General features: G+C 36.1%; 1 protein-coding gene across 1 annotated transcript; it reads right to left on the bottom strand.

Annotated features, from left to right (window-relative positions):
* Window positions 1-10354: 10354 nt before the first annotated feature.
* LOC120350289 lies at window positions 10355-11726 on the bottom strand. The gene is made up of 2 exons (XM_039422911.1): window positions 11382-11726; window positions 10355-10824 (listed from the first exon to the last, which is right to left on the bottom strand). Exons 1-2 carry the CDS (start codon window positions 11724-11726, stop codon window positions 10468-10470), a joined length of 702 nt encoding a protein of 233 aa, XP_039278845.1. The 3' UTR covers window positions 10355-10467.
* Window positions 11727-12778: the final 1052 nt, after the last annotated feature.

The raw sequence follows: 12778 nt of genomic DNA, 5'->3' as shown, positions 1-12778 counted from the left end.
AAACATGGTCTGTTTCTGGTATATTCTCTAACAATACAAATAATGACTGAATTCAAATCTGGTGAAGTTTTCTCATCGAAATTCCCCTTCTAAGTTCAAACTAGAATAAACTTGCAACTATATAAGTCAACCATCGATTTTTTGCCTAATGAACCAATCTAGATGCACAGTAGTCTCCATAAATAGGCTACCGGAGTCCATTCATTATACAACTCAGGTCACGGACTCAAGACAGCCGATCAATAATGGCAAATTAGACAATACAAGCACGACTTGATTGCAGACTCGTCGAATTATAAGTTACGACAGCTGAAATTTCAAAGGGTGTTTTGAAGCACCTCAAATACTGCCGGTATTTACAGGGTTTTGTTTCAACTGAAGCCCTACTGTCAACTGTCATGTAATGAGGCGATAGATCATAGAAACAGACAAGTGAAAGTAGTAATTGTGTCTCAATGTACAGACATTAAGTATAGGAGAATTGAATACAGAAGGTTATGTTCACACTTCATGATATTTTGCCAATTTTGAATCCAAATTATTTATGAACTAGGAATTCATAATTGAGAAAAGTTTGAAACCAAATTGAATAAGGATACTTTACTAAATCATCACTGATAACTGAAAATTACTGTATTAATAGTTGAAAATTAAAAACTTGAACAGAAACTCAAACTTGTAGAATATGATCATCAATCATCCAATTATTCATCTATGATGTGAAGTCGCTTAAGCTGCGTTCATTACCTTAATGCTTAGAGATTCTAGTAGATTGAGCATAACTTATCATACACATGATGATGTTTGTCGAGTTTAAAGATTAAGTTATTAACATTTTGTTTATAACTTTGGTGTAAACGCGGCTTTAGATTAGGAATCACTTCCGAAGCTCATTGAAAAAAGGTCAATAGTTTGTATAAAAAAAGAGTTGAGACTTGGAGAGAATATCCATGTTGCCAAAGTGTGCGAAATTTCAATGTTATAGTATGGGCTTGATATGACTGGGTATAAACTGGTTCAAATTGACAACTCTGCATTAATTGTGTTTTCGAATTGAATACATCCTTTCATACATCCTGTGTGTGTATGTGTAACTGTTAAGAGAAGTTGAGTCATTTTATTTACTTGGTATTGATGATACTTATTTACTTAGAATTTCATATGTATTCTCATTTCTATTTCGTATATAACAATTAAGTTCTACTCATTGTTTCTAGAAGTTTTCCACTCATCTACATATTTATTCTCTGTTCTAAATCAGTCAATTCATACATTATTTGTTCTAATTTAAATGTAGTGTGAGTATGCAATGGGTCTTGCAAAACCTGGACCCTCTGCTCTAAATAAGTCAACTATTATTTTATTCATTCTCATTAATATGTAGAGTTAGTGTGCAATGGGTCTTGCAAAACCTGGACCCTCTGCTCTGAATAAGTCAACTATTATTTTATTCATTCTAATTAATATGTAGAGTTAGTGTGCAATGGGTCTTGCAAAGCCTGAATTCTCTGTTCTGAATAAGTGAATTTTTCCATTTGTTTCAATCAAAATGTAATGTTAGTATGCAATGGGTCCTGCAAGTTCTGGCAATACATTGTCATTTGTTATGAAGGATCAATCATATGAGCTTGCATGAAAAGATTTAAATTTCGCACACTTTGACAACATGAATATTTTCTCCAACTCATATTACACAAACTATAGCTTGGTCACACAGTAAATCACTTAAAAAGCCCCTTATTTAACTACCCATACAGTAGCATACATTGGATACAGGGTTGAATATAATGAATATACACTAACATACCTTTCACAGGTTGGAGTACTGAAATCAATCTCCCACTAATTGGCATGAGAGACGACTTGGAAATAATTCTAAGTTGGAACTGCGACATGTCTTGAGTTGGAGAAGCACTGTTTCAACAGTGAGATTCACTACAAACTGTCAGAATTCCTTGTAAGTAAATATCAATGGTTCCCATCCAACCAATACTGTAAGTTCAAATTGAGTCGAACTACAGAACAAAGTTAGATGAATTTGTGAGTTTAGAGTTCAGCTTAGTGAACGTGTCTCTAACTCCCACATGTTGAGATATATTTAATTAAACCCGCATCGGCTAATTGTTGGAGCCTTTGGGATATATATCTAAGTTACTCCGAAACTTACTTGGATTATAATTGTAATAGTATTGTAGTCTACTTCCATAGTTGTTTGGGGGGTTCTTTTGAAATACTCAAATTGAATAGTATAGATTGTTCAAATTGAATATTGAGATATTTGATTGAACCCACATCGGCTAATATTGTTGGAGCCTCTGGGATATACATCTACTCCGAAACTGACTGGAGTTATCATTGTAATAGTATTGTAATCTACTTTCATAGTTGTCTGTGGGGTTTTTTGAAATACTCAATTAAATAGTATATAGAGAGTTCAAATTGAATATTGAAATATTCTATTAATCCCGCATCGGCTAATTGTAGAAGCCTTTGGGACTTACATCTACTCCGAAACTGACTGGAATTATCATTGTAATCGCGTATTGTAATCTACATTCATAGCTACTTGTGGGTTTCGATTGGGATACTGGAATTGGCTTCATTGGTTTACATTGATTTCGAGAATTGATCCATAATAAGAATGCATACCCCATGAGAAAGTGTGATTGGATGCTTTAAGATTCTAAGAATTGGAATTCATAATACCTTATTGTTACTTGCTGGTAACCCGTGCTTCGTGAGGGTCTATTTCAAAACTTTCGTAATGAAATCTTGAATGATAGAAAATATGCCTGTAACCATCCTCGTTCAATCAATAATCTATATGCAAAATTTCAAGTTAATCGGTCCTGTAGTTCAGATGTGATGATTCGTCAAACATAATTTTCCTATCCCGTACGTGAATAAGCCAGCTCTTTCCTCTTATTATATGTAAAGATTATAAGGATAATCTTACTTCAATACTTAATGGAGCTTCTGGAAAGGAAACATAGCCTACTGGATTGGAATCGTAGTTGTGGGTTTTCAATTAGAATATTCAATTGAAGTGTTTTTTTTTTAATCTTTATGGGTTGATCCAGACTCAGAATTACTATCTCATGAATACTTGTTCTATGAATATTGCTGCTACTCATTCACATTTGTACCGTGGAAGGTTGTTTCCATTCAAACAATCTTCTGCATTACTATTCAACAAAGAACTGATAATATTTTAAAGTAAAAATTAGATGTCTCGTCTCAACGAGAGAAAAACTTCTGGGTAGGTCACGTTTAATTTCGAATATGAATAGAAAATTAAAACTTGTGACAAGATATTATAATAGTGGTATACGTTTCTGAAGACAGGAACAAGATATCAAACTTGCAAATATTCATGAAGGAATGTCTTAACTAATCACGAGAATACACTTAAAGGTGCGTACAGATATACGCGCCGCGAAGATGAGCAATTCACTTTTAGTCAGCTGACTATATTTGTATTTTTACAGAAACGGTAAGATACAGATATAAAAAGCTTGGCATCAGCTGATTAAAAGTGGATTGCTCATGTTCGCGGCGCGTATATCTGTACGTACCTTAATATGAACAAGAACAGTTTTGATTTGCAGTGATTTTAGTTTCATGCGAACAGATTTAAAAATATCTGTACTGAAAACTCATTTATTTATTCATTGGATAGAACAAACAATACAATAGTCGGAAAAGAATAAACAGATATTGCCAAAAACCACTTCATGTCCTAATATTTTGTCTCAAATCGTCCAAGTATTATTTGTATTATTAGTATAATTTTCTACCGTATTGAGAATGACTAATACCTTTCCATTTCCTTCTATGACACGATTTGTTCTGGGTAAACATCTCATCAACAAATGACCAAATAAATAATTATTATTCTGCAGTGAATATTTGAGAGAGCTCCTTTTTTCAATATAACTATTGATCCATACAGACACAATTCATGTCAATTATTATCATACATTATTGTAGTTACAAAATCTTCTATTCTATGCAACGGTTTCAGGAAGAAAACTTAATATCAAGCAAGTAATCCGCTTTCTAATAACGATACGCCCCTCTCCAGTTGTTCTCTCAGTTGGTGCTTGTTGACTTATCCCCGACAACCAACGTTGACCAATCACGAGCGAGTATACTCCAGGCCTAGTACTAGTCCACGTCCACAGCGTGTTCTCATTGGCTGATGCCATTACGTCATTTTTTAGACTCCATTTTGTTGAACCATTTCATATTCACCAATAGAATGTCGTTAAAAAACGAATGAAATGACAGTAGGTATAATAAGAGGATTCTGGCTCCACCAGCAATGAGCAGCCTAATTTAACCTAACCTAACCTAACCCAACCTCCCCCAAACCTAGTCTCAGTCATTTTGTCTGGGCCCACCAGCAATGAGTAGCCTAACCTAACCTAACCTAACCTAACCTCCCCCAAACCTAGTCTCAGTCATTTTGTCTCTCACCATGACTCCTTCCCCAATCAATAGGAGAGCAGGAAGCCTCCCACCATGATTTTCTCCCCAAAACAGGTGATGACAGGTGTGCTAAGAACAGGTGCAGCTGCTCTTACCAAAACCATAAAAAAATTTCCTATTTAAAATTCCCCTATTAAAAATTTTTTTATTCCCCATACTAAATTCTGGTATTTGATATTCTTAAGGTGGGTACTTTAAGTTTTATTGAGATTCTTAGAATATTTTTTTTTTTTTAACTTTAATTCTTGTATCCAATTGGTAATGTGGATATTCCATCCTCTAATACTATTCTCTTATCATCTTTGGAACAAAGAGCTTTTTTATTTATATATCCACTGTATAGACATGATGCTCTTTAGATCTGATGCAGGTATTTATCAGTCTATGGTCATTATTCAAGCTGAGACAATTCACTGGGCCCACCAGCAATGAGCAACCCAATTTAACCTAACCTAACCTAACCTAACCTCCCCCAAACCTAGTCCCAGTCATTTTGTCTGGCTCCACCAGTGATGAGCAACCTAACCTAACCTAACCTAACCTAACCTAACCTCCCCCAAACCTAGTCTCAGTCATTTTGTCTGGGCCCACCAGCAATGAGCAGCCCAATTTTACCTAACCTAACCTAACCTAACCTCCCCCAAACCTAGTCTCAGTCATTTTGTCTGGCTCCACCAGTGATGAGCAACCTAACCTAACCTAACGTAACCTAACCTCCCCCAAACCCAGTCTCAGTCATTTTGTCTCTCACCATGACTCCTTCCCCAACCAATAGGAGAGCAGGAAGCCTCCCACCTTGATTTTCTCCCCAAAAACAGGCAATGACAGGTGTGCTAAGAACAGATGCAGCTGCTCTTACCAAAACCATGAAAAAATTTCCTATTTAAAATTCCCCTATTAAAAATTTTTTTATTCCCCATACTAAATTCTGGTATTTGATATTCTTAAGGTGGGTACTTTAAGTTTTATTGAGATTCTTAGAATATATATTTTTTTAACTTTAATTCTTGTATCCAATTGGTAATGCGGATACAATTCCATCCTCTAATACTATTCTCTTATCATCTTTGGAACAAAGAGCTTTTTTATTTATATATCCACTGTATAGACATGATGCTCTTTAGATCTGATGCAGGTATTATAGAAATAAAATAATTTCTTATGTTATTTCAGCATTCATTTTCAATTTACTACCTATCAATTATGTAGAAATTTTTGAGGATCCATCAAACAAAAAATAACATTAGTTTCTCACAAAAGTGCTATATTAAGAGTGGTGAGACATATTTCTGCAAGTCAACCACAGTTTTTCTCTACCATATCCAAAGTTGTTGACCTAGATGAGTTGGACCTTATAGCAACAGGTAACTTGATACCACAAGTCTTAAGAAAACGAGCAAACATAACCTGTAAGCTTCTCCCATACCCTGTTAAAGAGATACAGCCCTTGTCTCCTATCACAGTGCTATCAGCCAAGAAGCATAAGCTAGAACTGAATGAAATTGATCTAAAACGGAGGAAAATTGAGTTTTTCTTGAAGCCACACAGTCATTTAGGGAACAGCATGAGCAGCTAGCAGAATTTGAGAAAGAAATAGAACATTTTGAGAGAGAAACTTGAGCCATATTTCCATTCACATTGTCTAAATTTTGATCTAAGTGGAGTGTACAATGTGACTGCATTTACTGTGAATAATACTGGGAAATTCCCATATGTAGGTGTACTGGGGGAGAAAGATGATTTGAAAAAATGTTTACTTTGTAAAGGGGTGCCATAAAATGTTTTTATTAATGCATACAAAGCTATCGAAACTCTCAAAAAATGGGTTATTTTGTAATCCCTTACAGTGAAAAAAAGAAATAATTTGTCTACCAAGGGAAGAAAAAATTTGTGTAATTACAGTCAATGGTATGACAAGCTATAATGGTCATACATTTCCTAGAATAGAATCACTTAAGTTTCTGTCAGATGTTTGAAAAAAAAACTTGGAAGACACTCCCTTCACACAAAAAGAAGTGGAGCAGTATAATAACATCACATGCTATGCTTTCAACGAAGGCTGTTTCAACGACCTCCACTCCACCACCTCATGTCACATGACCAGTCTTTGACAGCATCCAAATCTTCTCTCAATAAGTCTGTATGACGTCATTTCTCACCTTTCTTACTATAAATACCACTGCATTGATCTGCATTCATTCAGTTTGATAGTGTCAACGGTGCAGTAAACATGGATACTTCTAAGGTGTTTAATGTGACTATGGTCTGTGGTAATAAAATCAAGCCTACCAATGAGCGGTTTGGTTTGTGGCTTCTATCAGAAAACTTGTGCGATGACAACCTTGTGACAGACATTGGAAATATTGATTACACTGCTGGGGAAGAACTGTTTGTGCAGGATGACTCAAATCTTGTGCCTATTACAGAACCTTTTTGTGACAATATAATGCTTGTGAAAATCTGTGCTTTAGATGATTGTGAAGCAATGGATAAGAGACGCTTCGTTCTAAAAAAGGATATATGTGGTGCATTCAACTTATATTTGAGAGGTGAATTCTCTAATATGGTGTCAGCTAAACATGGAGTCAAAGCAAAGCTGCCTTACCTATTGGACAGTGGAAGTGTTATGTCTCAAAAGATTCTACAAGTGCTTGGCAAAGATAATTACAACGAGGTGAAACAAAAATACCAGGAACCAGTAGGGATACCTTACAAAGTGGAGCTTGCAGACGTCCCAATTGCTACATTGATGGAAGAGCTACCGAGATTATTGGAGCAGCTGAGGAAGGAGCACTTCTATCTACTAGACTTGGACATAACACAGGACTTTGCTGGAATATTCAACAAGAATGGGATGTGTGACTTTCTAACTACAAATCATCGTTTCTGCTTTCAAGGAGAATATAAAGAAGACTATAATGTGATAGTAGATAACAATAAAACTGTTGGGATTGATTGCTTGACTTGGGTTAATAGTAATGTGAGGGTGAAAATTTATAATAAGTTTGTATGTCAAATAACAAGCCCTGGTATAAATAAGCAGTTAGGTAACCATATTGTAGACTTTATTGCCTGTCCAGATACAAGATTACGGGAAACTTTCACTTCTCCTGCAGCCAAAATGCATGGTATTACACGTTTGGAAGCTACAATCTATAACTACAGTTTAACAAATAGAGACAATAGCAAAACCTTTAACCCTATTCAGGATAGCTTGTCACTTTTGAAAGATAGTAGAAATTATTTCCAAAATGCTCCAATTTATTCTGTATCCTTGGCTAAAATGTGGAGAAAACTGACAGATAATTTGAAAAATAGTTGTTGTTTGGTCTATAATGATCTTCTACAGTATGTTTACTGGGGTAATAGCAATACCAAGAAATTGACTGGAGTACAAGTGAAGCTCCCCACTGACCCACAGCATAGAAATAAAATAATTTCTTATGTTATTTCTGCATTCAGTTTCAATTTACTACCTATCAATTATGTAGAAATTTTTGAGGATCCATCAAACAAAAATAATATCAGTTTCTCACAAAAGTGCTATATTAAGAGTGGTGAGACATATTTCTGCAAGTCAACCACAGTTTTCTCTACCATATCCAAAGTTGTTGACCTAGATGAGTTGGGCCTTATAGCAACAGGTAACTTGATACCACAAGTCTTAAGAAAACGAGCAAACATAACCTGTAAGCTTCTCCCATACCCTGTTAAAGAGATACAGCCCTTGTCTCCTATCACAGTGCTATCAGTCAAGAAGCGTAAGCTAGAACTGGATGAAATTGATCTAAAACGAAGGAAAATTGAGTTTTTTGAAGCCACACAGTCATTTAGGGAACAGCATAAGCAGCTAGCAGAATTTGAGAAAGAAATAGAAAATTTGAGAGAGGAACTTGAGCCATATTTCCATTCACATTGGCTAAATTTTGATCTAAGTGGAGTGTACAATGTAACTGCATTTACTGTGAATAATACTGGGAAATTCCCATATGTAGGTGTACTGGGGGAGAAAGATGATTTGAAAAATGTTTACTTTGTAAAGGGGTGCCATAAAAATGTTTTTATTAATGCATACAAAGCTATCGAAACTCTCAAAAAAATGGGTTATTTTGTAATCCCTTACAGTGACAAAAAAGAAATAATTTGTCTACCAAGGGAAGAGAAAATTTGTGTAATTACAGTCAATGGTATGACAAGCTATAATGGTCATACATTTCCTAGAATAGAATCACTTAAGTTTCTGTCAGATGTTTGGAAAAACTTAGAAGACACTCCCTTCACACGAAAAGAAGTGGAGCAGTATAATAACATCACAATGCTGGAAATTAAAGGTAAAGTGAAAGTAGGGGATTGCAGAAGATTAGAGAATCTACAAGAAGGAACAGAATTGGTCATTATTGCAATCAAACAGGTATGCTGTAGAAACAAGACGAGATATATTCTACAGTTTGAAAACCTGGAAGCATTGTATGTGTCAAACTATTGGTTAGAGGAAGAATTTAGAAAGCCAAACATAGATTTGAATTATAAAATTAGAATCAAGCTAGATGTTTTCAAATATACACCCAGTAGGAATAAGGAAAGAGTTACTTTCTGTATTTGATTGGGCCATAGATATGCTTTGATGTATGTATAATAATTTTAAAAAATGAAGAAAATTATTGTGACATTGAGTGTTGACATTGACCTCTCCCCCCATCTCCGCATTCCTCTCTCATTTTTTTTCTTTCCTGCTAAATGAGTGGAGGAGGAGGAGGAGGAGGAGGAGGTGAAGGAGGAGGAGGAGGAGGAGGAGGAGGAGGAGGAGGAGTTAGGTTAGGTTAGGTTAGGTGAGGTTAGGTGAGGTTAGGTTTAATAACCTAGGAGGAGTAGGAGTTAGGTTAGGTGAGGTTAGGTGAGGTTAGGTTTAATAACCTAGGAGGAGTAGGAGTTAGGTTAGGTTAGGTTAGGTGAGGTTAGGTTAAATAAGGCTGCTCATCACTGGGCCCCAGTGATGTAACAAGATAGCTAAGTGCTTTCTTGGCAAGGGGTGTTTGAGGATTTTTGAAAATGTCCCATGCAGCGTTCGCTAGAGCCCTGTCAGCTACCGCACGAGTTTTATTATCACTATTTTGAGTATAGGCTATATCGTGAGCCTTGCAAGCTTTATCTAACGAATTTATGCCTTGATCACCTCTCTTTAACCTTTCATTAACCTTGGTGCCCGGGCCACACCACTCGTATCCGGGAATATGATATTCTTCTCCAAGGTTATCAATTACCTTATTTAGAATAGTTGATGTTACATTACCTGCCAAACCTTTAAAAACTCTCGCCGCTGAACTCAAGATTCCTTTACCCCGTTTCCTCGAACTCTGCTTTTTTCTCAAACTCTGCTTTTTTCTCCTACATACCATTTTTCATTACCTTTCAACTCAATGGTTGAACATTAACTGAGGTTAATCAATTAATCAATACATCAACTTGATTTGGTTTAATGTTCAACCAATGAGTTGGAAGTGAATTCATATTTCTACAACTAATGCTATACTGTCAGATTGAAGTGATACATTGCTTGAATGATAAGAATATTATTTCAAATCTGAAAAGGTGAATGTTATTTGAAAAGGGAAGAAATGATGCTGGGCCACCCACATCTGTGGGAGCATGAGAAGGAGGGGGCGAGAAGCTGGCAGCGCTTGCCTGCACAGCTGTGTGCCTCTAGCGGTAACTCTACTGAGCATGCTCACAACAAACTATAAAAGACCTGCTCACCTTATTTAAATTATCATTCACAACAGAGCAGCTGAAGCATTTCTTCTGTGTGATATTCATTACAAACTTATCAACATCGTCAACAACAACAGGTAAGAATTGAAAACAATTTTTTATCAAATATACACTCATTTTATTGATCTATTCATCTAGTCACATACATATATATATATACAATTCGTTACACATAAGTGTCCAAATTGTATACAGATATAAAAATTGTTATGCTTTAACAATTTTTATATCTGTCCAATTTGGGCACTTATGCGTAACTACTAAAACATAATTTTTACACGTTTCATTGAATTCCCGAATTTTTCCTGCATCAATGCAGGAAGCAAATCTTTGAGGTAGATACACCTCACATTTGCTTCCTGCATTGATGATTTTCAAAATTATGCGGCGACCATGTTGGTTCGTGTGCTCCCTTGCGCACACGATGCGGTATGGCTGATCCTCCTCTAACTCGCGTAAGGGGACCCACGGCTTGGCTACTGGTTTGTTAATGAGTTCGACAAACCCCATTTCAGCCTCCTTTATTAAGGGCACGAGAGAGGAGTCCTCATCCAGCATACGTTTCTGTTGAAAAATATTTGATTAGTGTCTTATTTGTTCCAGATCTCTACATCAGATTATCATCGAATTCTCTGCATAAAGTGAGTAATATCAGTTATTGAAATAATATTTATGCATGATCGAGTACTTTTAACAATAATATCTAAGCAGTTCAAATAATATTTCCTTAGCATCAATTCGGTTCGTAATTTCCTTTACATTCCAAGCACTTCAAATAATATTGTTGCATGATCGAGTACTTTAAATAATAATATCTAAGCAGTTCAAATAATATTTCCTTAGCAACAATTCGGTTCGTAATTTCCTTTACATTCCAAGCACTTCAAATAATATTGGTGACATTTATGCATGATTGAATACTTCAAACGATAATATCTCATAATACCATTTCTAATCAGTTCGAGGAAATATTGCTTGCATTCTAATCAGTTCAAATAATATTCAGATCAAATAATATTCATATCAAATAATCAAAGACTCGTATGTGCACAGATTTTTTATCAATCACAGAAAAAAATCTGTGCATACACAAGTTAATAATAATATTTGTTGAAACTAACCTTTGATTGAGGGAGCACGCTATCCTCTTCGCCGCTCACTTCGCCCTCCTCGAAGTCGAGTTTCCTCTTCGCCTGCCTCTGCCTGATGTTGTTCGACAGCGTTGCCAACACAGCACGCCGCGGAGCCCACGTAGCTGCTGGATGCAGACGTTGGATGGGGCTGTCCGGAATCACCATCTCACCTCCTGGCAATGTCGAACGGTGTGGAGCGGGTGCAGTGGAGGCAGGAGCGGAGGCGGCCGCAGCAGAAGAGCTGGCACAGCTCTCGGCAGCTTTGCGCTGCCAGTAGTTTAGGACATGCTGCGGAGGCGGGCTATCCGGGAGGATAAACGACGGCGAACTCATCTCGTATGTGAAGTCTCTGTTGTCTCTGATGTAAATGGTGATTTTCCTCTCATCGCACGTGTTTATATAGCATTCGTTTCTCTCTCTGTTCCAGACACGTGCGAGCGAGAGCGTGCCACAAGCCGAAAAAAATTCGAATTTCTCCCCCAACAACAACACGTGCTCCCAGATCGTTATCAGATTGTAAGTATGCCACACACAATCATTTTTCGAATAGCATCCATGTGTTAGAAGACGAAAAAAAAAATCTCGTCTAGAACTTAGCATGAGACATTGCTAGAAATCTCCAATAAAACCCATGATTCTAATTTTAATTCAAATCAATGTTAGATCCTTCAACATCAAAGTAAGAGCATCTCATTTTTCAAACATGAATCTTGTCAGCGTTTTCTATCATCAATATGACATTTTAATATTTTAACTGCAGCAAAGTTGTTGCATTTCATTTATTTACAATATTGGACACATACTTGATTTTGAACTTTCTTTCTCAATCCTGTTCTAAGCCTGTCTCATCTGCAGAATCTCGAAAAAAATTCCAGATAACTTGATTTAATTGTTCTTCTGTTAAATGAGCATTGTTTTCTATTATAACTTTTTTAATATACTGCATGCATGCGATTTATCTTTAGAATATGCTATATCCGGAACATCCAAGCCCCGCTCTTCTTTCTCACACTCATCGTATAAACAAAACGGTAAATGAATTACTTTTTCAGTTGGTTCACCGATAATATATTTACAATAGACACATTGCAGATATAATGGATTTTTATGTAAGAAATAACCATTTCTCGCAAAATACTCTGCTTTATTGCGTAATGATTTACAAAAGTCACAATGTAGATGGTGTGGAGGTAGTTTTTCAAAGTACTCTCCTTGGACGGATGAATCTTCTACACAATTAAAAGTTGAATATCTTTCTTCATATTCTCGTAGAATATTATTATCGTAATTCTCCTCTTCAATTGTTATATTATCTTTCCTTCTACAGTTTGGACTGTACCTTGCATGTTCTATTGCTGGTATGTCACTTTCTTCCCATTTTCCCA

Source organism: Nilaparvata lugens, chromosome 3 (assembly GCF_014356525.2).
Source record: "Nilaparvata lugens isolate BPH chromosome 3, ASM1435652v1, whole genome shotgun sequence".
Lineage (NCBI taxonomy): Eukaryota > Metazoa > Arthropoda > Insecta > Hemiptera > Delphacidae > Nilaparvata > Nilaparvata lugens.
Note: the sequence above shows the minus strand (reverse complement) of the source record. Positions and strands in the feature narration are given on the sequence as shown.

Excerpts from the sequence above, each read along its gene's own strand:
- LOC120350289 (XM_039422911.1), bottom strand. The coding sequence starts at position 11,726 with ATGAGTTCGCCGTCGTTTATCCTCCCGGATAGCCCGCCTCCGCAGCAT. Across the intron at positions 10,825-11,381 it reads GCGTGCTCCCTCAATCAAAG|AAACGTATGCTGGATGAGGA; the intron begins GTTAGTTTCAAC and ends ATTTTTCAACAG.